This window comes from Apus apus, chromosome Z (assembly GCF_020740795.1).
Source record: "Apus apus isolate bApuApu2 chromosome Z, bApuApu2.pri.cur, whole genome shotgun sequence".
NCBI classification, from domain to species: domain Eukaryota; kingdom Metazoa; phylum Chordata; class Aves; order Apodiformes; family Apodidae; genus Apus; species Apus apus.
In genome coordinates, this window is record NC_067312.1 from 43,847,568 (window position 1) to 43,874,682 (window position 27,115).

The 27,115-nt window shown below is 41.1% G+C and overlaps 1 protein-coding gene across 2 annotated transcripts in view; it reads left to right on the forward strand.

Moving 5' to 3' along the window:
• The first annotated feature begins 21,623 nt into the window (after positions 1 to 21,623).
• AUH (AU RNA binding methylglutaconyl-CoA hydratase) overlaps positions 21,624 to 27,115 on the forward strand; it is a 139,614-nt gene continuing 134,122 nt past the window's right edge. For both annotated transcript variants that reach the window (XM_051642164.1, XM_051642165.1), the window contains exon 1: positions 21,624 to 22,034. In XM_051642164.1, the coding sequence (XP_051498124.1) occupies positions 21,809 to 22,034 (226 nt within the window). In that variant the 5' untranslated portion in view covers positions 21,624 to 21,808. The remainder of the gene's footprint in view (positions 22,035 to 27,115) is intronic.

Genomic DNA, 27,115 nt, shown 5'->3' on the forward strand with positions numbered 1-27,115 from the left:
AGGATGGGCCTCTATAGAGTTGACCTGTAATGGATTGCCAGTTGGTCTTGAGCTAACTAGATACTGCTGTTGGAAAAAAGCATATTGGGACATAAAAACAAGAGCTTATAAGATGCAGAGAGAAATTCTGCATTATTAAGACTTTTCAGTTTTGGACACTACTTTCAAGAAGAACATGTGGCAAAATCCAAGCAATGGCAGAGAATCCAGAATAGGGCCATGAGAACAAGTTAATCAAATGCAGGACCTAGAGGAAAGATGAGGAAAATTGATACTAACTAACTTTAAAAAAAGAAAAGACTGAAGAATAATACAGATAAGAATCTTAATTTACGTAATATGTTGCTGCAAAGAATAAGGTAATTCATTCTTTTCTATTACAGAGGTTTAACATGAGAAGTAACAGTATTCAACAACTGCAGGAAAAATTAGAACTGGACATTGAAAAAAACTCACAGAAAGGGTTAAGAAGCACTGGGTGAGATCACTTGTGAAGGCTGTGCAGTCTCCATTGCCGGAAATTCTTAAGAGCATCTTAGATAAGGGTCTGTCAAAATGCTATTTTTTTTGGGAAAAGGGATATTACAGTTTCTTGAAGCTACTTTACCCCTACCTTGGTGCAGTTCTGTAATCTGTCTTGGCCCTAGTTGCTTATCTCCTCAACAAACCTCTGTCTCAGAAATAATAATGTATAAAAATTAGTCAAAATTTGCAATGTACTTCAGAATAGTGCTGATTGGATAGCTGATTTAATAGTACAATGAAAGCATCAGTGTTCATTTAATCAAGGAATTAATGTGCTTATCTATAGGTATGCAAACCATGTGGATCCCTATTTAGGAACATGGGCTCAGCTGTACATGGATTTACTGTTGCCAGTAATATCACAGAATCAAAGAGTATCTCACATTGGAAGGAATCCATAAGAATCACTGCATCCAAATCTCTTCTGCTTGCAGTACTATAAAGCCAAATCATATTACTAAAATATATATGGTAGTGAAGATGCTGCAGGACTCACTGGTACATTGTTCTGGTTTGAGCCAGAATGAAGCCAATATTCTTTCTACTGATGTGTTTTTTTTCTTCAGTGAACTCTCTTTTAAGCAGCACACTTGCTGAAAGTAGCAGCAAGTTTTCCAGCTGATGGAGTGATAACACTCAAATGTTTATAGTTACTGCTGAGAGACCAAGGGCACCTTGCTCCACTCATTGAGTCTGCTCCTTTAGACACTAAAGTAGCAGATCAGTTGTATCTACAATCGTCTTGTAGGGAGGAGCAGATCAGACAGATGGCAAAATTGGCCTAAGAGATATTCCATCCATGTATATGTAAAACTCAGTATAAATTGAGGGATCACAGAAGTCAAGCCTTTCTTCTTGTTCTTCTCTCCAGTCCATGGCCGGCATCCAGGGAAGACTCCATCTATCCACCACTGTTGATCCTCAGGCTTGTGCATTCCTGATACTCATGACTCTCCCTTCAGCTCCTGCCTGCTCTGCCACTCTCTCTGGCAGCTCAGGATGTTTCAGAACTGCTCACAGCTCAGGAGATGTCGTGGGAGTTACTGGGGGTGGGGGGAGGTGAAAGGGGTTTTGGACATTCCTACACATATTTGTATATATTTGTACATAATTTCTTTTATCATCAGTATTTAACTAAAGCTAAGTTTAGTTTTCAATCAGTAAAGTGTCTCTCCTTATGCTCTCTTTCTTTTCCCTACCTGGTTGGGAAGGGATCGAGAGCATTGTTGTCATTGGTTTGGCAATTAAGCCAATCCTGAGTCAAACTGTGACAGACAGAGAATATGGAATTACACCCCCAGTCCCTTCTAAGAAGATGCAAGATGTTTGTATTATTTCCAGCCTAGCTTCCATTAGATCTTAGACTCTTCTCCCATCTCCATTTCACCAAATCTTTTATTAATTGCTGCTTATCACTGTCATTACAAATAAAAACCTACAGGGTGATGTTTAATATAATGCTCTTTTATAGGATCATTTTCTTTTTATAACATATAAAACTGCATGTATAGTCAACATAATTTGGTCTGGATCTGACATCAGCCACTACTGAAAACTTACTGTTCCCTAACAATACATGAAAATGTCAAGTAGCAGTTTAGCTATCTCTATTCCCTGAGTGCTTTTTGAATTATGGTTCTATTTAAGATATACGTGTATATTATAATAACACAATTGAAAGGGGTCATTTCACTTATAAATTATTTTTAGTATCTTTTAGAGTTGCTATCACATCTTGACCTGTACCCAATTCCTACCTAATTAAACACTTTATCACTTCATAAATTCTTTTTTGAATTGTCAAATTATTATGACTATTATTTTATTACATAGCACTAAGAATTATATTAGTGAAAAAAACAAATTCTCTCTTGAAAAAGCTCCAGCCCATGGATGAAAACTGGCATAGAGATCTAACTAGAACTTGAATTAGATTAAAAAATACGGATAAACAGAAAATGTAATATTCCAAATATGTAATGTGAAAAAGCTGTGCAGCCCAACAAAGTTGTTTTTGAAAGTTATTAGCTGTGCTGTAGTAGTAAAACATAGTAATTACTTTTGGAAAAATGTGATTCTTAAGAAACTTGTAAGTCCTTTGACTAAACATTTTTTTCTGAGCCTTTTCCTTACTTTGATTTCAGATAATGAATTACAGACACTATAGTTGGAAAAATTCAGCTAAGCCACATCAATGCAAAATAACATATTCTTCACTTTTTTTCCACTCTAATCTAAAAATTGTCAAATTACTGGATTTTCAGTTCATTCTAGAGTAATTTCCTTAATTGGTCTCATTGATACAAATGAGTTGTTTTTCCTGATCCAGTTTAAATAAGAGTTTTCTAACTGTACCATATACCAGCATAAACACAGATCTTCCTAGATTCAGTATCTTTACTTTCTTTATCACTTCTGCATCTGCCACCTCTTTTCAGCTACCTTACCATTTACGGAGCATGGCTTTCTCAGTGTGAGGAACTGAAATTTTCTCAGAATAAGTCATTTTCCGTGTACTCAGATTAAAGCAGCTAAAATCCACAGTCACTTTTAAATGCAGGGGATTGGAATAGCATTGTCTCTTTGCAGTAACACATTTTATGAGAAAACATCTAATTTAGCATAAAAGCAGCGAACATAGAAGGAATATGCAGAATTTGGATTAAAATTATACACAAATAACTAAGGAAACTTTTTTTCCAGGACAAAATACAGTGAAATCTTGGCCTTAATGTAGTTAAAAAGAGTATAGCTATTGAGTTCAGTGGTACAAGGATTTTACTGTGTTTATTTTGAAACATCTTCAATACATCTAAAGTTAATTGCATCTGATGACAGAGTGGAGGTCTTCTACTACTTTGTCATAGAGGTGAATGAATAAAAATATTGTCTTGTATGAATTTTCCAATAATAATCCAATTTCAGTTGCCTGCTTGAATTAAAAATAAAAAATTAATAAACTCACAATGCTCTGTAGTTAAAATTTCCAACATATGTAAAAATGGAATATATATTTTGTGTTTAGTTGGTTAAAATACAGCTTGTTTTTGTCAAAAATGTTTTGCTTAACTTCCAAGTTTTGTAAAATTAGTTAATTTCTTTGGAAATCTTTGGAAACTCCTGCGTGTTTAAAATAGCATAATTAAGTAGTATTATAGCAGAACAAAAAACATACCCAGCAATGTTAAGGCACAACTGGGGAATTGAATGTTAGCATGCTAGGAAACCATTTAAGGGAAAAAAGCATTAGCAAATGCATGTCATTTTGCTCGTGTAATTTGTCATTAAAAAGAGAAAAATAAATACATAGGTCAGAGGTGAACGGGTTTGTTTGTTTGTTTGTTTTGGTGTTTGTTTTTGTTTTTTTTTTTTTTCAAAATTTCACAAAAAAGTACCTTACTGTATTTTTAGTACATATTAGAAAGGGAAATTGCATGTCTTACAATCTCTTTTGGAATTTTCATGGGAGAAGATGAAAAAGTATCCACTCCTTTGTAAAAACAGCCTTGCAGGAGTACTGGAGTTGTTGAGATCAGACAGCATTTACTTCTTTCCATTTGACTTCATGGAAATCCTATCACCTATGATTCCTGTATACAGGTTTTCTTAGAGAGGCCAACTAAAGGAGACAAGATCACCTACAAATTCCTTGAGAAATTTTCTTGAGAAATTTTACAAGCAATTTATGACTGACAGACCCAGCATTGCATACAATTAATTCATCTTGCATCTTATTGCTTGAAAACTTTTATGAGATGTGTTTGGACAACACAAGTCAAGAGTCTGAGTGTGTTCCCTAACTCTCTTCCCTTCATCCTTGATGTCTCACATGGATAGCCATGCCGTTTTAAAGCAAAAGATTTTTTCACATTTATCGTTAAGGTCTTGCAAGTTTTCCATGTAAGAACATGACCTGAACTGACACTAATAGTTCATACAATGTTATTATTCATATTATTTTTCAAAATTTGTCATAGCTATAAGAACAACTTGTTACTCTAGAGCAGTTCATTGCTCCACTGACAGGAGAATGGAGCTTTAAAAATGGCTTCAAACAGAGTAGAAAAAAGTTAACAAATATTTGCATGAATTTAACTCAGGCTATGACCCTGCTTTGATATTAACGTATGGCACCACTTTTATCAAGAACATACTTGTCTTTCATATGCCTCATTTCTAAACTGGAGGCCTTCCAAAATGGAAATACTGCAGCTTAGCCAGTTTGCATGACTTTTGACAGAAAGGTGAAAAGTTAGCAAAAGGTGTATCTTTGGCATTCCAGTAACGTCGCTAGCCAAGTTCTCTGTAACAAGAAATGGAGATGACAGATAAGACTAGCTGACATACATTCAAGACAATTCATTTCCTCCAAGGCCAATCTTAGAAATGAATAGGCCATTCTGTTTTCAAAGTAGCCGAAGACTGAAGCAGGCATTCAGTGTGGCAATTCTTAGTCTGAAGGACTACATTTATTACAACTGTAAATTGTCTTCTGATGTGGGCAGGTGGACTTCTGCATTTGGTCTTCACATACAAGAAAAAAAAAAAATAAAAAAAAGGTCTAGATGAACGGCTCTGTGCCAAAGCCAGCCTCCAAACAGTTAAATGTCTCTATTCTGCATCCCACACACACTTGTGTGTGGGAATGCTTGTAAATTTAATGAAGTGCTGACTGAAAGAAGTTTATGCCTGACTTCCAATTAGATACAAAGAAGCTAAACTTAGTTAGCATAAACTCATATTATGAAGATGGAATATGTTTGGGGTTTTTTGTTGTTTTGGTTTCCATTGTTTAACAGAACAAGCTTTTCCACCTTGGCTCAATTCACTTGTTTTTTGCAGTCGGTGTCACCTCCCCATTGATTCCAATGGGTTTTGTATTGGGGTCTTAGATTTGCAGCTGTGGCTAATGCAGGGTAATTACTCAAATACTGCACACAATTAGTAGCAAGAAGTGGTTTATAAATTTAACATATAATTTTATATATAATCTAACACATAAGATAGAACAAAGGGTATCTCTTCCTTAATTTGTGTATCTGTTCTATGTGAAAAGTGAGCTAGGTTTCACAATACAGAGCATTTCAACACCCAACTTTTAGGACATCCAGTTGCTCTGCTGGGCTCTATAGGCTTTTGAAACCTACATGACCAAGGGAAAACGTGGGCACTTAAGAATGGGATATCCAAAAAAGCAGTATAAATGGCAAACAATCTACAATAGCCAATAGGGAAATACTGAGGAGAAGAATATACTATTGAAATCTTATCCTATTCATAAGGCTCCTTAGTCTTATAATTACAAAGGAACTTGCTTTGCCACTTACTGGGATTTTTATAAATACATTTGGAAGGTTGCAGCACCACTTTACATCTTTTCCCCAAAATTACTCTGCTTTCAAATTGTTATAATTGATCTGTTTCTTACCTTTGTCATTATTTTTCTATTAATAACAGTGCAACAGCTGGTTGCATTCTATACTGGGAATGGAAAAGTAGCTCACTTGCTGCCACTGAGCATCTGTAAGTAAATTTTTACTCCAAGACATACTGTATGTAACAAGTCTGACAGACCACATAAGACAGCCAGTAAGAAGTTTTCAGCTTGCCCGTGAAATTGAAGTCTCAGATGCAGTAAAAATGAAAAAAAAAAAAATTCAAAACCTGATATTAGACAAATGTCTTTTTGTGACATTCCAAAATTAATTTGAATGTATCTGGAAATGGAACTTCAATTAATTTTTCCAGTAATGAAAGAAAAGTATATGGATAAACAATTAAAATAATTTATTTTCCTAGTATTTTCTATAGGATAGCCCACATCTTCATTTCTTGTACTTATGTTCTGCATATGCAGCAGTTCAAGGTGTAAAAGTTCAGAAAGCTTGGTTTCATTATACACTTGTATATGTTGTTTACATACATCTCTAAAAAGATCACTCTGTATTAGAAAGAGAACATTTTAAAGGAGAATTTTACTACAAGACTTAATAAATTGCCTTATTCCTTGTATATCCCTGGGCACTTTTTTTCTTTTAGCTTGTTACCTAACCTTTGCTATTTGAACAATGTTTTTTCCCTTCTTTAGCCACATTTTCTTTTTATATTTTATCCCATCATTAAGTTCTAACTGAAAGTATGACATCAGTCATTTCCATGGCAACAGACAGACAGTTTAAACACAGGATTATGATAAATTCAACATAGGATTGAGTAAAAGGAAAACAAGACTATGTGCAAGCAAGGTTTTATTAGAGTACAATGGTCTTCTGTTATAAGGGTGGAGAAAGGAATATAAATGCTGAATACACTTCCACTTTCTAACATTATCATTCTGCATGACGGTCAATATGTTGTGGTTATTTATTTCAGAAGTTCAAAATAGTTGATGTAACATCTGTGGCAGTCAGATGTTGCCAAAAGTTTCAGATATATTAATCAGTCTTGTTCTTAAGCATCTAGTCACAGAATCATTCTGATTGGAAAAGACCTGTCCAACCATTAACCTAACTCCACCAGTCCAGTGATACTTCCTAAGTACCACATCGACGTGTCTTTTAAACACCTCCAGGGATGGTGATTCAACCATCTCTCAGGGAAGCCTGTTTCCGTGTTTGATAACTCTTCCAGTGAAGAAGATTCCTCTAATATCTAATATAAACCTTCCCTGGCACAAATTGAGAACCTTTCCTTTTGTCCTGTTGCTTGGTACTTGGAAGAAGAGGCCAACACCCATCTCACTACAACCTCCTTTCCGGTAGTTGTACAGAGTGATAAGATTTCCTCTCTGCCTTCTCTTCTTCAGACTAAACAACCCCAGTTCTCTCAGATGCTCCTCATAAGGCTTGTTCTCTAGACCTTTCATCAGCTTGTTGCCCTTCTCTGGACATGTTCCAGCACTTTGATGTCGTTCTTGTACTGGATGGCCCAAAACCAAACACAGTACTCAAGGCATGGCATCACCAATGCCAAGGGCACGGGGGGAATCAGTTCCCTAGTCCTGCTGGCCACACTATTTCTGATGCTGTCCAGGATGCCGTTGGTGTTCTTGGCCACCTGGGCACAGTGCTGGCTCGTATTCAGCTGGTTGCCAATCAACACCCTCCAGGTCCTTTTCCTCTGGGCAGCTTTCCATTCATTCTTCCCCAGGCCTGTAGTGGTGCATGGGATTCTTGTGTCCCAAGTGCAGGACTTGGCATTTGGCCTTATTGAACCTCATACAAATGGCCTTGGCCCATTGATCCAGCCTGTTCAAGTCCAGCTGTAGAGCCTTCCTACCTACAGGCAGATCATTCCTTCCAATTTAGTGCTGTCTGCAAACTTGCTAAGGAAGCACTCAATCCCCTCATCCAGATAATTGATAAAGGTATTAAAGAGAACTAGCCCCAAAACCAAGCCCTGGGAAATGCCAGTTGTGCCAACTGGCACTGCCAACTGGATGAAATTCCGTTCACTGCAATACTTTGGGCCCAGCCATCCAGCCCATTTTTTACCCAGAAAAGTGAACACTGGTCTAAGCCATATGTAGCAGTTTCTCAGTCAGAAGAACACTGTGTCCAAGGTTTTGCTAAGGTCCAGGTAAACAATATCCACAGCCTTTCCCTCATCCACTAAGTGGGTCACCTTGTCATAAAAGGACATGAGGTTCATCAAGCAGGACCTGTCTTCCATGAACCCATGCTGACTGGGCCTAATCACCTGGTTGTCCTGCATGTGTTGCATAATGGCATTCAGGATGATCTGCTCCATAACCTTCCCTGGCACCAAATCAGACTGACAGGCCTGTAGTTCTCTGGATCCCCTTCCAGCCCTTCTTGTAGATGTGGGTCACATTTGCTAACCTCCAGTCCACTCGGATCTTCCCAATTAGCCAGAACTGCTAGGAGATGATGGAAAGTGATTTGGTGAGCACTTCTGCCAGCTCCCTCAGTACCCCTGGATGTATCCCATCCAGCCCCATAGATTTGTCCAAGAGGTGTAGTAGATCACTAACCATCTCATCTTGGATTATGGGGGCATCAAACTGCTCCTCATCCATGTCTTCCATTTCAGGGGACTGGGTACCCAGCAAATAACTGGTCCTACTACTGAACGCTGAGGCAAAGAAGGCATTAAGTACCTCAGACCTCAGCCTTTTCCTCATCCCTGATCACTATATTTCTCCTTTCACCAAATACAGGACAGATGTTCTCCTTAGTCCTTTTTTTGTTGTTTTACATTTGTAACATTTGCACATACATTTATAACAACATTTTACATGTTCTTTTACATTTGTAGAAACATTTCTTGTTATCTTTGACAGTTGCAGGCAGGTTGATTTCAAACTGGGCTTTGGTCCTTCTAATTTTCTCCCTAAATAGCCTTGTAGTCCTCCTGAGTGGCCTGACTCTTTTCTCTTGAGTTTTCTCTGGGTGCAACCAGATGTCTAATGGAAGACACTGGGTTTTCTTGACTACTTGCTGTTGTAAATGAGCTCAGTAGAGGCAGTAGGCTCTTATCACTCCTGAAAAATTATGCTTAAAACATTTCAGGTAGAACTCTAAAAAACTGGAACACAGGCAACTGTTTGGAGATATAAATTTATTTGCCTTCATAAATTTGTGTTAAGAAATGCCAAAGGTTTAACATATTAAAAGTCATAAAAACAATTAATTTAAAAAATATTTTTAGTCCAGCACAATCTAATTTATGTAATGAAAAAAAGACCTGTTTTCTGTAAATGCCGTTCCTTTTAGGTGAATTCTGTTATTACATAGTAGCTTGAGTATAACGCTTGAGTATGACATCTCCTCAGGGATTCCATCTCATCCCCACCTCATCCTATATTGCCTAAGCTCAACTGAAGCTATATTGACAAGGCTCATATAGTCAGCGAGGGACTAGATGCTGTGGTGATATTAAAACAACAAAGAAAACTACGAAAGTTTTATATAGTTATAGGACCTATGGTATCTTACGTTTCTGTGCTGTGGCCAGTGGAAGGATTGCCAATTTTAGTACTGCTGTGCCCAAGATGCCTGAATCCAAAGAACTATGCCATGCCTCCTTTAAGCTTCATGGGCAGAGGGTGCAGGATGAGGGACAAGAAAGATGTCAAAGTTACTCCACATCTCTATTGCAATAAATACTGATCTTGAAACCATAATTAGAGTTTGATTAATACAGTGATTAAAGATAACACCAAGAACTATCTCTATATACTTAACCGTATTAGATGTATATTGCAGTGTTCATGGTTTACCAGATTTTCTGAACATCTTGAGAATTTCTTTCACTAGGGGAAGTTTCTACAGGTATGTCAGTGATAAGAGTAAGATGAGGGAAAATGTGGGCCCAATTCTGAAAAAAAACCAGAGACCTGGCCATGCAGGACATAGAGAAGGCTGAGGTACTCAATGACTACTTTGCCTCAGTCTTCACCAGCAAGGACTCTGATCACACCATCCAAATTAGAGAAGGCAAAGGCAGGGACTGGTAAAAGAAAGATGTCCCCACTACAGGAGAAGAGCAGGTTCATGCCAACCCGAAGGACGTGAACGTGCACAAGTCCATGGTACCTGACATGATTAATCTGCAGCTCCTGAAGGAAATTGCGGATGACGTTGCAAAGCCTCTGTCCATCATATTTGAAAAGTCTTGGCAGTTTGGCAAAGTTTCCACTGACTGGAAAAGGGGAAACATAACCCCCATTTCAAAAAAGGAAAAAAAAGAAGACTCAGGGAACTACAGGCCAGTCACTCTCACCTCTGTGCCCGGCATAATGATGGAGCAGATCCTCCTGCAGGCTCTGCTAAGGCAAGTGGAAAACAAAGGGGTGACTGGTGACAGCCAAATTGGATTCACCAAGAGTAAATCTTGGCTGACTAATTTGGTGGCCTTCTACAATGGGGTAAAGGCATCAGTGGACAAAGAAAGAGCAACTGATGTCAGCTGTGTGGACCTGTGCAAAGCTTTTTACACTGTCCTGCACAACATTCTGATATTGAAACTGGAGTGATATGGATTCGATGGACGGACCACTCACTGGGTAAGGAACAGGCTGGATGGTGGCACTACAAAAGTTGTGATCAGTGGCTCGATGTACAGATGGAGACCTGTGACGAGCAGTGTTCCCGAACTGCTGCTATTTAACAACTTTGTTGATGACATAGACAGTGGCATTGAGTGCACACTCAGCAAGTTTGCTGACAACACCAAAGTGTGTGGTGAGGTTGACATGGTGGAGGGAAGGGATGCCATGCAGAGGAACCTTGACAGGCTTGAGAGATTGTCACAGTTTAATACAGGGACCAGCAACTAACTGAATTACAGTAATGCTCTCTATCCCCTCCCCCTCCCACACAGGTAGGGAAAGGAGGGAGAGAATAAGGAGAGAGGCTTCCAGACTGAAAACCAAACTAGACAGCTTTAATTAAATCCTAATTATAAGAGAAAATAGATAAAAATATGTGAAGGAATGTGCAGAAACCCTATTGCCTCCCCCCACTCCCAGCAACTGCCATGGCACTTTGCCTGAGATCCAGACAAGGCCTGAGAGGGTCCTGGGTTACTCCTAGATATAATGGCAGTGCAAGCAGAAGCTGAGAGAGGAGATATGAGGGTCAGGAATGCACGGGCCTAGGAATCAAAGGAGATGGATAGATGGAGTCCTCCTCCATGCTGGCCATGGATAGAAGAGAAGGAAAAACAGAGCTTCACTTCTGTCATCTCTAAATTTATACTGAGAGGGATATATATGGAATTGAATGATCTGCTAGGCCAATTTTGCCATCTGCCTAGTTCCCTCCTCCCTACAGGAGGGCTGTAGATACAACTTATCTACTCCTTCAGTGTCTGAAGCAGCAGATTCAATGAGCACACCAAGGTACCCTTGGACTCTCAGCAGTAACTATAAACATTTGAGTGTTATCAGCCCACCAGCTGGAAAACTTTCAGCAGTGTGCTGCTTAAAAGAGAGTTCACTGAATTAAAAAAATCAGTAAAAAGAAAATTTGCTTCATCCTGGCTCAAACCAGGACACTCCACCCCTTATTCCAGACTATATATATTACACATAGGTTTTATGTTCTATTGATTGCCAAATGAGGGGTTTTACCCCAGAACTAGATTTACTTGAGGTACATACTGTACTTTACTATCCTCCATCATCACACACCAAATATGTCCAGGTCCTTGAGCAAAAACAACCCCCTGGACAGGTTTGCCTTTACCTGAAACAGGAAAAACCCAAATACTCTTCCCAACTGATTCCTTTCACACACCACAGGGACTTTATCCCCACCTATTCTATGTAGAAGGTCTGACTGAGCAGGACTGGCCTGACTGATGGGTCCCCCGGTGTTAACTAACCTGGTGGCCTGAGCTAAATGTTTGTCCCAGTTTTTGAAAGTTCCACCACCCACGGCCTTCAGGGTAGCTTTTAACAGACCATTGTACACTTCAACTTTCCCTGAGGCTTGTGCATAGTATATGATATGCTATATCCACTCAATACCATGCTCTTTAGCCCAGTCAGTCACAAGACTGTTTTTGAAATGAGTTCCATTGTCTGACTCAATTCTTTCTGGAGTACCATGTCTCCTCAAGATTTGCTTCTCAAGGCCTAGGATAGTATTCCGGGCTGTGGCATGAGGCACAGGATATGTTTCCAACCATCCTGTACTTGTTTCCACCATTGTAAGCACATAGCGCTTACCCTGGCTGCTCTGAGGCAGTGTGATGTAGTCAATTTGCCAGGCCTCCCCAAACCTGTACTTTGACCACCGCCCCTCATGCCACAAAGGTTTCAACCATTTAGCCTGCTTAACTGCAGCGCACGTCTCACAGTCGTGGATCACTTGCGCAATAGTGTCCATGGTTAAGTCCACCCCTCGGTCACGAGCCCATTTGTATGTTGCATCTCTGCCCTGGTGACCTGAAGTGTTATGGGCCCATAAAGCCAGAAAGAGCTCACCCTTATGTGCCCAGTCTAAGTCTATTTGGAACACTTGAGCAGCCTCATCTGCTCGTTGGTTGTGTCGATGTTCCTCAGTGGTTCGACTCAGAGGCACGTGTGCATCTACATGACACACTTCTACCACCAGTTTCTCTACTCGAGCTGCAATGCCTTTCCACAGCTCAGCCACCCAGACAGGTTTACCTTTTTGCTGCCAGTTGGTCTGCTACCACTGCTTTAGCCAACCCCACAAGGCATTTGCTGCCATCCAAGAGTCAGTGTAGAGATAGAGTCTCAGCCACCCCTCTCACTCAGCAATGCCCAAAGCCAGCTGGATGGCCTTTACCTCTGCAAACTGACTTGATTCACCTTCTCCTTCAGCTACTTGTGCAACTAGTCATGTAGGACTCCACACGGCAGCTTTCCCCTTCCGACGGTTCCCTACAAGATGACAGGAGCCATCGGTGAAAAGGGAAAATTGTTTCTCAGTCTCTGGTAGATGATCATGTGGTGGAGCTTCTTGAGTCCATCTCACCACTTCTTGTGGTGGCATTTCAAAGTGTGTGCCTTCTGGCCAGTTTGTAATTGCTTCTACGATACCTGGATGATTAGGCCTTCCTATTTGAGCTCACTGGGTGATTAAAGCAGTCCATTTACCCCAAGTCACATCGGTGGCATGATGGGTAGGGGAAAGGTTACTCTGGAACATGAATCTCAGCACTGGTAATCTGGGCACCAGGAGGAGCTGCGCTTCAGTGCCGATCACTTCTGAAGCAGCTCTAACTCTTTCATACACTGCAAGTATCTTCTTCTCAGTTGTTGTGTAGTTGGCCTCGGAACCTCTGTAGCTCCAGAATCCCTGGAGACCTGGCGCCAGAAGCTCCAGGTAGGACAGTTGTGCCCGGCTGTGGTGTAGAGCACATTTTTTATGTCTGGCGCTGTCCAAACTGGTCCAAGGGCCATTGCTGGCACAATCTCCTTTTTAGTCTGCTCAAAAGATTTCTGTTGGTCAGGACCCCATTTAAAGTCATTCTTCTTTCAGGTCACCTCATAGAGAGGTTTCACAATTTCATTGTAATCAAGAATGTGCATTCTCCAGAAACCAACAGTTTCTAAAGAGGTTTGAGTGTCCTTTTTCTTAGTTGGTGGGGCCATAGCTGTTATTTTGTTAATCACGTCCATTGGGATCTGGCGGTGTCCATCTGTCCATCTGTTTAGTCCACTCCTCCCTACAGGACGGTTGCAGATACGACTCTTCTGCTCCTTTAGTGTCAAAAGCAGCAGATTCAACAAGCAGAACAAAGTGTCCTTGGTTTCTTAGCAGTAACTATAAACATTTGAGAGTTACCAGTTCACTGGCTGGAAATTTTTTTGTTAATTTCAGCAAGCGTGCTGCTTAAAAGAGAGTTCACTGAAGAAAAAAAAAAAAATAAAAAAAATCAGTGAACAGAAAATTGGCTTAATTCAGGCTGAAACCAGGACAGAGAAGGACCCATGCCAATCTCATGAAGTTCAACAAGGCAAAGTGCAAGATTCTAGACCTGGGGCAATCCCAAGCAAAATTACAGGATGAGTGGAAATTGGATTGAAAACAGCCTGGAGGAGAACTTGGGGATGATGGTGGACAAGAAGCTCAACATAAGCCAGCAATGTGTGCTTGCAGCCCAGAAAGCCAACCCTATCCCGGACTGCATCAAAAGAAGTGTGGCCAGCAGGTCAAGGGAGGTGATTCTCTCCATTTACTCAGCTCTCATGAGACCTCGTCTGCAGTACTGTGTACAGTTCTGGAGCCCCAGCGTAAGAAGGATGTTCAGTTGTTGGAGTGAGTCCAGTGGAGGGCCATGAAGATGACTGTGGGGCTGGATATCCTGTGCGTCATGCAACAGCCCGGAACATCAAAGGTCGGGAGCACCTCTCCTTTAAAGACACGTTGAGATAGTTGGGGTTGTTCAGCTGGGAGAACAGAAGGCTCCAGGGATACTTTATAGTGGCCTTCCAGTAGTGAGGCTTTGAACAACCTGATGTAGAGGGAGCTGTTCCTGCCCATGCAGAGTGGCTGGATCTAGATGACCTTTAAGGTCCCTTACAACCCAAACCATTCTATGGTTCTGTGATTCTAAGATTCTATGATTCTATGATTCCATGATAAGGAGTTTTAAAATAGTATATCAGAACTGGGAAACATCCCATTCTTTTTCATATTTTTACTTCTTCCACCTACTGCTAAAAGGCATATAACACTGGGAACTGGCATGTTTGAAAGCCTTCAATAAAAAAGGAGGATACTCCTAACTTTTTTTCAGGTGTACTGTTAAGACAGTACAAATATTAAAAAATTTCTCAAAGTTATGGGCTATTTCTGAAGTAGATGACTGTGGGCAATATTACCCCAACATTCTGGCTTAGTCTTAGAAATCTGGTTTAGGTTTTTTTAAAGTCTTCCTCTTTACTGTGGTGTTTAGATACACAAACATTTTTTTTTCCAGTTGCTGCCAGGGCTGAGAAGACACAGTATATTGTGTTCTTCTTAGCAGATAAAGCATAATTCACAGGGCATAAGGAAACTGGAATAGAGTATCACTTTCCAGACATAAAGTGTCATACACAAAAAGATGCTATCTAGAAAGAAAATTTTAACTATGACTCTGAAGATGGATTATTTTTTTTGTAGATTTTTCTTTAATTGATACTTAATTTTCATAAATTGCAAAAACTGATTCCTAAATGAGATTCTAATTTTGAGAATCTATGCAAACATGTCTTTAAAGAATGTTAAGAAATCAGAAGTGTAAAAATTGCAGTGTTGGAAACAGCTGTTCACTGGTATTGGTGAACAACTGTATTCAGTCTGTGTCTAGGCACCTAAAATACCATCCACTAAGCAAGTATTTTCCTTTTATTTTCGCATACCAGTTGCTAGGTTCATTGCTCTTCATCTCAAAGATCTTGATTTCTCACATATACAAATTACTTACACTGGGGCATTTAAGTAGAACAAAGTTTATGATGAAATGATTTTGATAAAATATACAGTTCTTGGCTTATGTGTATCTCCATTAATTTTGTCTTGTATGCACTTGAGGTACAAAGGCAGTGATTATTTAGTCTTTGCTCAGTCCTGGAAATTCAGGTCATAATGTCATTTAGATTCTTGGACATTACAAGAGTTCTTACATATGACAGAATAAACTTTCACTGAAAATGCTCGTTCCGCTTATCAGATCATCTTAATTGCATCATACACAGAAATTAAAGAATGTAGGAAAATATGGTTAAGGTTAGAATGTAAAAGATAACCTAGTGTAATGAATCTGAACAGAAGGTAAAAAAAGTCCCCCATATTTTCCCAATATGGCATGAAAATGAATGTGAGACCTTTCTTAGAGAGTAAAGGAAGAGATTCAGTAGATCTTTGCACAACATACTGTTAATCACAGAAGACTAGAAAGTAACAACAAAGAACATGAAAGTTACACATCACAACAGTTACATTTTTTTCTTCAGAGTGATTTGTATATATGCATTGTATTTTTCAAGCTGTAACCATGCAATTGATTTTCTTCAAAAATGCTGCAGCTTTTAGCAAAAAAGCTAAACAATTATCTTAAACTGTTATCTACAGTACATGCACTGTAAGCTCTGTTATTTTGTTTAGACATAAACCACTTAAAAATAGAAATCAGCTGAACAGAAGGGAAATGTAAGTTTGCAATTCAGAAATGTAATACACATCTTAACTCCTGTCTTTCTCATGAAGAGCAGTGAAGAATTACATCTGACAAAAACAGTCTATTTCTACTGAAATGTCCTTTATTACTTTAAGTAAAAAACTTAAACATTATTCACCAGATGCTTGTTTGGACAGAAACCCCACAATCTGCATTTGGACATAGTTTTTATTAAATTAGTTATTCTTTGTTCCAAAATGTTTTTCTGGGCTAATACCTACTTCTATTTCATTCTTCTAGATGACATAGATTTTATAAGACTGTTTTACTGCCCCTTTAGCAGGAAGACACATACCTTTTCCCACACATAAAGGCACCTTGATAAAACTGGAAAATCCATTTTCTACTATAATTTCATACAAAATATCTTAAATCAAATGCCAGTTACACCAGTAGTGTTCTACCTGGTTTCTGTGCTGCTTGTGCAGCTTTCACTGGCACCTGCACATACTATATGACAGCTTGCCTTCTTAGTTGCCAGAGCAAAGATCCTCTAAGATACAGTTAACAATAACCCTGCATCTGGAATTCTTCAAAAGCAGACAAAGACAGAAGGGAATACTGCTTCACACAAAGCTTGTATAGAAGCCTGATAATGAAGAAAATAAATTGTTTTAACAATATTTATAAATAGCTCAATGGGGTGCATTCTGTTGAAGTAGAGTATTCAATGATGTTGCAGTTCAGTTGCCATGTGCCTGAATGTGTAGTTATTTAACTGTCAGTGAACCTTGGTTCTGCTGAGCTACTTTAAAAACATAAGAAAGCTTTTTGAAAGCTTTGGCAAAAGGAGACATCAGCTTTTAGACTTGGAGTTGTGATTAGATACAATTATCCTAATTTTTAGGAATCTCCACTGTTGGTCAATTCTCTGATTGCACTATTTTTGCTTACATCTAGCCACATAGAAAGAAATCTTTAATTCATGCCCTTTGGAATAAATTGTCCACCCTGCTCCACAGTAAAACATTCTGTATATTTTCTTTACTACATATCCACCCAATTCCTGTTCTAAGTACCTAAGGCCCTCCTTAAGCTCTGATCTTCCAGTATTACATGGTTGCCAATCTGTGGCAACTACTGCCCATTTACCCATGCAAGAGGCCTTGCTTAGTGCATTTATATTCCCGTAGTTGTTCTAGCACTCTGCCTTGTTTGTGATCTGCAGAGAATGGGCAGACAACTGGGTTGGTTCTACCTTCCATGTTTGGGAAGTAGGATTTTACGAAGTCCCTTATGTAATTACCTCACATTTGCCAGGCACTTGTCCACTAACTCAATCCAATGCAGTTGCCTCCATTTTCAAGATGCAAGAGTATAAGCATGAACAAACGGGGTTGACAAAAATGCAAAGACAAATTCTGTCCTGAGCTCTGAGGCACAATCGACACATTTTTCAACAATACTTGTTGGAACCAGATAACAAGTGCCACTCACATAAGCAAACTTGTAAGCATACCCAAGTAGACTGAGTTTAATAAGAATAATTTCTGAAGATAAAAATAAGCTGTAAAAACATCATATATCTTAGCTTTATAATCTCAGAGCTGCACTGAGTGGAAAGCAAATAGACAATCTAAGCAAAGAGCTGTATGCAAAACATGTTGAATAGGCATGGTGCCAGAAATGGAACATGTTGTGCGTGCTACATGCTTATTAATAATAGATAATAATGAGGGACTTACTTCAGCACTATCTGTTAAAAGAAGATTAAAAAAACTTTAAAAAAGTTAAAAAACAAAATTGGAATGCAAGAGTGTTAACTGGATAACGTAATCATCCAAAACATTTTGCCAGCAAGAAAAATGGCAGAAAACGTAAAAATTAGAAGAGACATGAGCTCATGGTGGGTGGTGTGAAATTGAAACAACCATTATAAACCAACCTACAGAACAGGTAGCTAATGGATCTCCCTCTCAAAGAACAAGTCACTTTACAGACAATTACTTTCCAACTTACAAGAAAGACGATTTAGCTAGAAAAACTAAAACTAGGTGCTCCATTTCCCCCCTAAAATGTGTTTCCTTTTAATTTTAGTTATACACTGACACTGATGTGCCCATCCAGAGAAAATGAACAATTCATTGCATCTCACCTACATGCCCAATCTAAGAAAATCAAAGTAACTCAGAACTAGGTGAGATTCCTTCTTGTCCTTACTCCTGCTTCATTGCACTGTTTCCACCTCTTCATTATTACCTGTAAAGTTGTGTATCAGTGTAAATACAGATTTTATTATTTTTGTCTCATTTCAAAGATTTAATTAGTATTTTCAATAATACTAGATGTCTAACTGAACATCCACAAGGACTTTGACACTCTTTGATTTAGGCATCTATTTTAAATCTTAAGAGGACACACTCCTCCATTATACTTAAGAGTGAGGTAGTTCCTCTAAAAAGTGAATGGCAGGTGCCCTGCACTGAAGCATGTTGAATAATGTTCTGAGCTTCTCTCTACTAACTGTGTAGGCAGTCTCCCAGTTTCTGTATCTACAGAATGGTGCTAAGTTTTAAACAGTACTGCATCAACAACACAAAAGAAAAAAGACCTGCCTGTCCCAAGCCCCAAATCTTTCTCTCTTCTGACTATATATTCAAACAAAGGCCATGAGCAAAGCTAAAAAAGGGGCTGTGCCTTTCCCTTTTCAGTCTCAGCCCTGCACACTGTGTGAACCTGCAATGTGATGTGAATGGCCTTTCCAGCATAATCGCAAATGTAAAATTAATTAGGGTGAAGGACCTTCAAGTTTTTTCTGTTGGATTAGATTATGATTGAGTGACCATAGTATAAGTAACAGCTGAGTGTAGAGAATTTCTGAGCTATTCTCTATTTACACTGGTTTTATTTCCAGTCACACTAAGACTACTTCTCTGGCATAAGGGAAGCTGAGTCAAGATTTATACAGTTGTGCTAAATCAATTTATTTTACCCATCACGAAGTATCAATATTTGGATTTCTGTGTGCAGCAGCAATCAGGTTACCAAGGAATGGTGTATGTTATTTAGGTAGTTACTTAACAGTTTTGTTCCACTTGTTCCTCTTTTTTTTTTTTTTATTTATTAGGCGGTATGTTTAAATAATAACCTACTTGTCAATATACTTTCCCTCTGTGACTAAATGTGCTTTCCATGTACTACTTTGACTTCACAGCTGTGTTTTTAGAACTAAACTACAGTGAATATAATAGGGAACAAGAGAATATGGAACACTTTGCTTTCATCTGAGAGTCTGATTTGTGCGTGAATGTAAATATAATGGAAGTAACTGAACATACAGTATTGCAAAACATACAGCTGTGTTTTATTACAAAACAAAACAAATGTATTTGAGTATCATGCAATTTTAAGCATTAATACAGAGAGAACAGAATGATCCACTTCATGCCTCTTGCCAAAATTTTAAAATTTTATTTTTGAAAAAACATTTACTGTGCAGACTTCAACAAATCTTTGATATTTAGTTTTATGTGGGGACGTCTCCCAGAGAACTTTAGCTTTGGAATGTTACAATAGCTACACTACCACTATGCACAAACATTCTGTTTTCAAAAAACACTTAAGAGGTAATTTAAAATAAAACTTTTTATCTAGTTGTAAACATGCCTTAGCAACATACATGTGGGAAACTGCAGAAAAAGTGAATAGCAGGAAAATTTTGTTTTCACTTCTTATACAAAGGAAGTAAAATCAAACAGTGATGGTGTAAAACTAAATTGCACTTCTGGTATTTCTTCAGCTTTAACCATGATTGTGGGTGTTTGTACAACAGTTACGAAGCTACTTATCTTGGGACATCAGGGAAGTGGTCACCAGTGCTTGAGTCTGGGAACCACTGCAAATGACAGCTACATAGGGACAGCATGTCTGCCTACAGCTTCATGGCCACATTAGGGTACTGAAGTGAATCTAGTTCTGCTTTTAATGTATTTTTACCTTATTCTATGCCTTTACAATAATGCCGTCTGTTTCTATTGATATAATTGGTTATGACCTGTCAAAATTTGTTCTCATAAAACAAAATGTTCTTCAGCTCTGAATAGAATGTCTAGGGATGGTATGCTTTATTCCTTTCTGCTGGAAAAGGCTTTAGCATACTGTGGGCACTACTGGAACAGGCTGTGAATCACAAGCTAGACTCCTGTTTAAATAGTAAAACAAAATAAATGCAAGGTGATATTCTGCCCCTTCCTCCCCCACATTTGATGCTCATGGTGCTCTACAAGAACAAACAGGATGTTATTTTTAGACTTTAATTTCTCCAGGAGGAAGGCAGTGGACAAGCTGCTGAGCAACCACGACTGAGAAGACTGCAGTAGCTAGCTTTCCCCAAAGACAACAAAATGGCTCCTTCTGAGCCTCTCCTTGGAAGCAGTACAGGTTTATCCCTCTGATTTAAGTAACACTGAATTTTGAAAACGAAAAGGGGTGGCTCTAAGGCCTATTTTCAATTCTCAAGGCCTAATTCTTTTAAGTAAATAAACCTGAAGAAGCCAAACTTCACAGCTTTACAAGCTTCATTATTGCTCTGGATTAACTGCAGCTACAGCAAACTTAGCCAAGTCCTGCAAAAGGCATCAGGTGAACTTATTTACATCTCATATAAACATATACCCTGGACCAACTAAATGTTATGGTATTGATACATGGAAATACAGGATTCAGTGAAATTCTACTTTACTTTTGGAACAGCTCACAGGGGTCTTCAAATACGTGAATTTTCAACTAAAGATGGTGACCACCTCTTACCTCCACCCCTAGCACTTATACCCTCAATTTTCTTCATGCCAGTGGGCCTGTCAGTGTGCATGGAGGTCAAATCAGATGCCATGGCAGTGTTGATCACAGCCAGTAAACCCAGCTCGGAATACCAAGGACTTTTAATTTGATCCTTTCTTTTAAAAGCAGCGGTAATTCTGAGCACCCAGAAAGATGCTGGTGGGTGTGAAGTGAGTTGATAACCCAATGCCTTGCATCTCAGGACACAGAACCAGCTGCTACCTTGTTTATGCTGTTGACTGTAGTGGCTTTGGTCAGTACTGACGCCACTACCAGGGCTGGGCGCAGCCGTGATACTTGAAGCAAAAGCACAGCTCACTTGCACTCCTTCTCGTACCACCTCACACAGCAAAACAAAGCCTAAGCGGGATCTAGAGGAGTTCACCACAAATAAATGTCCCACCTAAGTTCCACTGCTTTCAAGAACTCTCAATAAAACAAACCAGCAACTTTTACCGATCAGAACCTTTTCCATCCACAGGTGAATCTCAAGCTGTGTAACAAGTCTTTTCTCACCATCGGCACCAGCCAGTGCTGGAGCCGGCCCGCTGGACACTGCTGCTCAGCGCTGACAGCCCGGCCCGGCCCGGCCCGGCTCAGCCCAGCCCAGCCCGGCCCAGCTCAGCCCAGTCCGGCCCGGCCCAGCCCCGCCCGCCGCCCCGACCCGCCGGCTCCCGGCAGGCTCTCGAGAACGCAGGCCGCTCGCCGGGCCCGCGCGCCACGGGCAGCGGCGGGGGAGGGGGGCGGCGGCGGCCCGTGCGTGCCGCGGCCGGTCACGTGGGCGGCGGTGGCGAGCGGCGGCAGCGGCGGCAGCAGCAGCGGCGGCAGCAGCAGTGGCAGCATGGCGGCGGCGCTGGGCGGCCTGGGCCTGCTGCAAGGCCGAGTCAGGCTGGCAGCTGCAGCCGCTGCGGCCTCCTCCCTCGGCCATTCCGGCCGCCGGGCGCCGTTGCGGAGAGGAGGAGGAGGCGCTGCCGCCGCCGCTCTCCCCTTGGCTGGGAGGACATACGGTTCCCATGCGAAAGAAGAGGAGGAGCTGCGGGTCCAGTACCTGGATGACGAGCACAAAGGTAAGGCGGGCGAGGCGCTGGCGGCAGCGGAGGGGCGGCCAGCCACCGCGGCCCCCACTCCGCCACCGCGCCCGCCACCGCGCCCGCCTGACCCCGGCGGGCCGCAGCGGCACCGTGGAGGCCGCCACTGCGGGCCGGGGAGGGGGAGGTCCCGAAGAGGGAGGTACCCGGCAGCGAGGGGCTGGAAGAGGGCGGCGGCACCTCCTCCTCGGCACCTGAGCCGTTGTCTTCGTCGCGGAGTGCTGGGAACCGCTGGGTCAGCGTGGTCCTCTCTTGGCTTATCTTCCTCGGAGTGCTGCGCTGTGTGTACTGTGTATGCGAGGTACTCCTCTCGGAGTTAGCATCTGTTGGCCCCTGTAATGGGAGAAAATGAAGTTCAGCAACAATCGTCCTGCTTCCTGCTCTGTCATGTGTTTGTGTGCAGGGGCAGAGGACACAGAAGTTTTATCAACATTTTATTTTCTGGAAAGTATGGCTTCAGGAAGCACTTTTGCTCATCTTATGCTTTCCTAGTAACTATCTCACCCTCCTCGTTGGTGTTTAGTGCTGTACGGTGTTGCTAACCTTTTTCTGACTATACCAAGAGTCATATTTTAACCCACCGGGTTAAACAAAATCATGCTGCAGAGTGATTTGGAGCCAGTGTGCATCACAACACGGACATTTTATACTTCCTCTTCTGGTTTGTTGCTCACCAGAGTTTGGATGTGTTCTTCCTTTGGAAGTGTTTCACCTCCTTTGGTGTTTGTCACTTCCTTCCTGTTTGGGAGCAGCAGGGCTAGCAACGGTGGAGAAACAGTGCAAGTTCTTTTCCTGAGAATTTATTTTTAAAGCTATGATGTTATGTCTACTCTTAATGAAAAGGGCCATAGTGTAGAGCGCTATTCCTCTGCAGCGCATGAGTCTCTGTATGTAGGTAGTATGTCTTGGAGTAACCATGTGTTGAGATGCACAATTCATTTGACAGCTTTCGGCATGCTAAGGCAGTTATTTCAGACTTGCTGCAAATTCACACAAACACCTGTGAATTGGATATACATACATACAGATTTGTATACATATACAGATATGTAACTTTAAAACTTAATTTTAGCATAAGACTTAGCAGATGATTCTTCGTAAAGGAAGATGGATTCTGCTTTCATTTCAGGGCAGATTTTTCTGACACTCTTAAAGAGTCAGTAAAGTTGACGATGAAAACTGATCCTGAAATCCACTTCTGTCTCAGTGATTGTTCCAAACTCTTTCCAATTCCTGTTAAATGTAGTACTTTAGTCTCATTTTCTAAACCAACTGTGGAACTCAAAATTACTTCTAAACATCTGTTGTAATTTTTTCAGGTTATTTTAAATTAAGAGGCAAAGCAGGTGCAAATAAGAGTTTGTAAAATTTGGAGGATTGGTTTTGCTTTCTTTGTACTTTTCCAACAAGTTGTAGGAAATACTTGAGTACTATTTAGGATCATGAATTTTGTTTTTGCTGTTATAGCTGCTACAACAAGCAGTAGAATAGCTGTGTTCTAGCTGTTGAATCAGCTAAGAATTGTTGCTTTTGTAATGTTATGAAGGTGTTTTGTACTGTGTATCTATCCTAAGTTTATTGCTGAGTGTTTTTGATGCAGATACTGAAGTTTGATTATGCAGAGAATTGAAGGAGGTTTTTGAAGAGAAGATGCAGAGATAGCTAAAGTTTTGTCCACCTGTTTTTATTATTTCTGTTGAAAAAATGTTTTGTGGTTTGTTTTTTTCTTCTCACAATATATGTCTTTGTTAAAAGTGGCATTAAAATGCCACAAAACATGGAGATACCATTTGGAGTGTTAAATCGACTGTGGCTAGCACAGTAATTCAATCAATGTATTTTTAATTCATGAAGTCTCTTCAGGAGAAGATACTTTCTTTTGCTTTGCCTTTCAGAGTTTCTTGGTATCATCTCAAAGCATGTGGAGGAATATAGAAGTAGGCACCATGGATTCACAAGGGGGAAGTCATGTATGACTCACCTGATAGCCTTCTACAGTGCCATGACTGGATGGAGAGCAGTGGATCTTGTCTACCTTGACTTCAGCAAGGCTTTCAACACTGTCTCCCACAGCATCCTCATAGGCAAGCTTCGGAAGTGTGGGCTAGATGAATGGACAGTGGGTTGGATTGAAAACTGACTGAAAGATGGAGCTGAGATGGTTGTGATTAATGGCACAAAGTCCAGTTGGAGGTTCATAAAAAGTGATGTTTCCCAGGGGTCAGTAGGATCTGGTCGTGTTCAATATATTCATCAATGACCTGGATGAAGGGATAGAGTGCACTGTCAGGAAGTTTGCTGATGAGACAAAACGGGGAGGGGTGTCTGACAGACCAGAAGGCAGTGCTACCATCCAGCGTGACCTGGAGGGTTGGACAGAGAGAAACCTTATGAAATTCAGCAAGGGTGAGTGTTGGGTCTTGCACCTCGACAGGAATAACCCTATGTATTAGTACAGGTTAGGGGCTCACCTGCTGGAAAGCAGCTCTGTGGAAAAAAGACCTTGGAGTCTTGGTGGACAACAGGATGACCATGAGCCAGCACTGTGCCCTTGAGGCAAAAAGGGGCAATGGCATCCTGGGCTGCATAAAGAGAGGTGTGGGAAGCAGATTGAGGGAGTTTATCCTGCCCCTCTATTCTGCACTGGTGAGATCACATTAGCAGTACTGTGTCCAGTTCTGGGCTCCCCAGTTCAAGAAGGAGTGGGAACTGCTAGAGAGGGTACTGCAAAGGGCTATGAAGGTGATTAGGGGACTCAAACATCTTTCTTTCGAGGTAAGGCTGGGCGACTTGGGGTCTTTTTAGTCTGGAGAAAAGAAGACTGATGGAAGGTCTTATCAGTGCTTATCAATACTTAAAGGGTGGTTGTTTGGAGTACAGGGCCAGTCTTTTTCAGTGGTGCCTAGTGACAGGAGAAGAGGTAACAGGCACAAACTTGAATATAGGAAGTTCCATCTGCACATGAAGAAGAGTTTCTTTAGTTTGAGGATGGCAAAGCACTGGCATAGGCTGCCCAGAACAGTTGTGGAATCACTGGAGGCATTCCAAACCCACATGGTTGCCATCCTGTGCATCCTGCTCTATGTGAATCTGCTCTGGCAGGGGGTTGAACTACGTGGTCTCTAGAGGTCTCTTCCAGCCCCTAAAATTCTGTGAGTCTGTGATTCTGTGGTAAGAAAAATGGTCTAGAAGTAAGGCAGTAGGAGACATGATCTTCATATGCCTCTTTCAGCAGCCCAAAGAGACCATGTTTCTGCAAAAGAAACATGTCTCTGCTTCCTCCCATGCCTCTACTGCACACCCTCCTTGCCTTTGTGCATCCAGTTAATCTATCTTTATCTGCTTTTATAGCACTTAATACCCCTGTTACATTAGGACATTAACTCTATATAAGCCCCTTGTGGTCTTTCTTGCTCTTCTCTAACACGTCATTCCTTTTTCCACCAGTTCATGTTCTAGACCTTTCCAAGTGAGACCCTGGTGCTGTTGCCTCATCATATTCTTCCATTACATGGTTCTTGACCACACACAGGAACAGACCCTTTTAGCCAAGCTGCTTTAGTGATCCTATTACAATTTTTCATGAATTTAGGGCTTTTGCTCTTTAAGTTACAGATGGAATTAGGAGTAAGATCTCTGTAATCCTGACTCACGTGTTGCAGTGTAATTTCTTGGGATGTGATGTAAATATTTGCAAAATTTAGATTTTGCACTAGAATTATTCTTTGTGCTTATATTTTCCAGCTGGTTTTAGTTCAGTTAGAATACATAAGGCAGCTCTTTGTCCTCATAAATTAGAATTTTAGCATACATAGAATGGACAAAAAAAATATGGTTATAGTTGAAGTTGTTTGTTCAGAGGCTGTAAACTGGTAGCTAACTGATAAATTGGAAAAACTTTCCTTTCTTTTACTCTTTAAATAAAGCAGGGATGGGTATATGCAGTCTACTGATTTAAGAAGTACAGGAAAGATTTTTAAGTGGTGTTTAGAGATTAAAAAAGGTGTGTATATGGGATTTTGAAAAGTGTTTTGGTGTTTTTAAAAATACTACCTAGTACATATCTGTATGATTTTGCACTTACATACTTCTTGATAGGGTGATCAATGGAAACCACCAGAATTGTGCATGATACACTCACCATAGATTATTGTTTTGCTTAAGGAACTATTAAAAAAATAATAAAAATAATAAAAGTCTAAGTCAACTGTCGCAAGCCGGTACCGGGGGGCTACCGGCTGTCAGGATACTTTTGCGACTCCCCCTCTCAATGTGGAGGGGTTTGTGAATGAGCCCGAGGGTCACACGCGGCGCTGCCTCTCACAGAGGAACGGCCACCGCGGGGCCGTATTTCCGGGTGGTAGCTAGAAAGCCCCCCCCCAACCCACCACGCTCAGAGATTGCCTCTAAAACCAAGATTTACTCCACAAACTAATAGGTTTATTAAGGGTTAACACAAACCGAGGGATGATGTTCGGGGACAATACAGGTGTGAATGGCTACCAGGGATATCAATATGTATGTAATGAGCAAGTGTCCTTTAGGGAGGCAATGCAAAGGTGCTTTTAAGGGAGAGGATTAAGGATCAAAGGGAGGAGGGAGGAGGGAAGGAAACCCGACGCCGGTCCTCCTTAAGAGGTCGCGCTGTGTGTGCAAGTATGAGGAAAGGAATATGTGTGTGTGGGTATGTGTGTGTGTGTGTGTGTGAGGTGATGTTACCCTCCGACGGCTTGTCCAGCGTCGGTCGGTGGCCGGAAGGCAGGACGGCAGGTCCGTGGTGTCGGAGGGGCAGCCTCTCGGCAGCGGGTGCAGCGCCCGTTGGTTTCCTCTCCAGCGGCAGCAACGCGGGGAGGGGGCTCCGGCCCCGACCCCAGGGCTCGGGACCCCGGCACGCTCGGCGCTGAGGCTCAGGCTGGACCCGGGGCAGGCAGGCAGGCAGGGTCCCAGCACCAGTGTCCGCAGCAGGGGGGTGTCCCACGCAGGAAGCGTCCGAACGGGCCTCAGGGAGGAGGGAAGGCCCACCTGCTGCCCTCGCCACCTTTTGTACCCCCTGACCCACC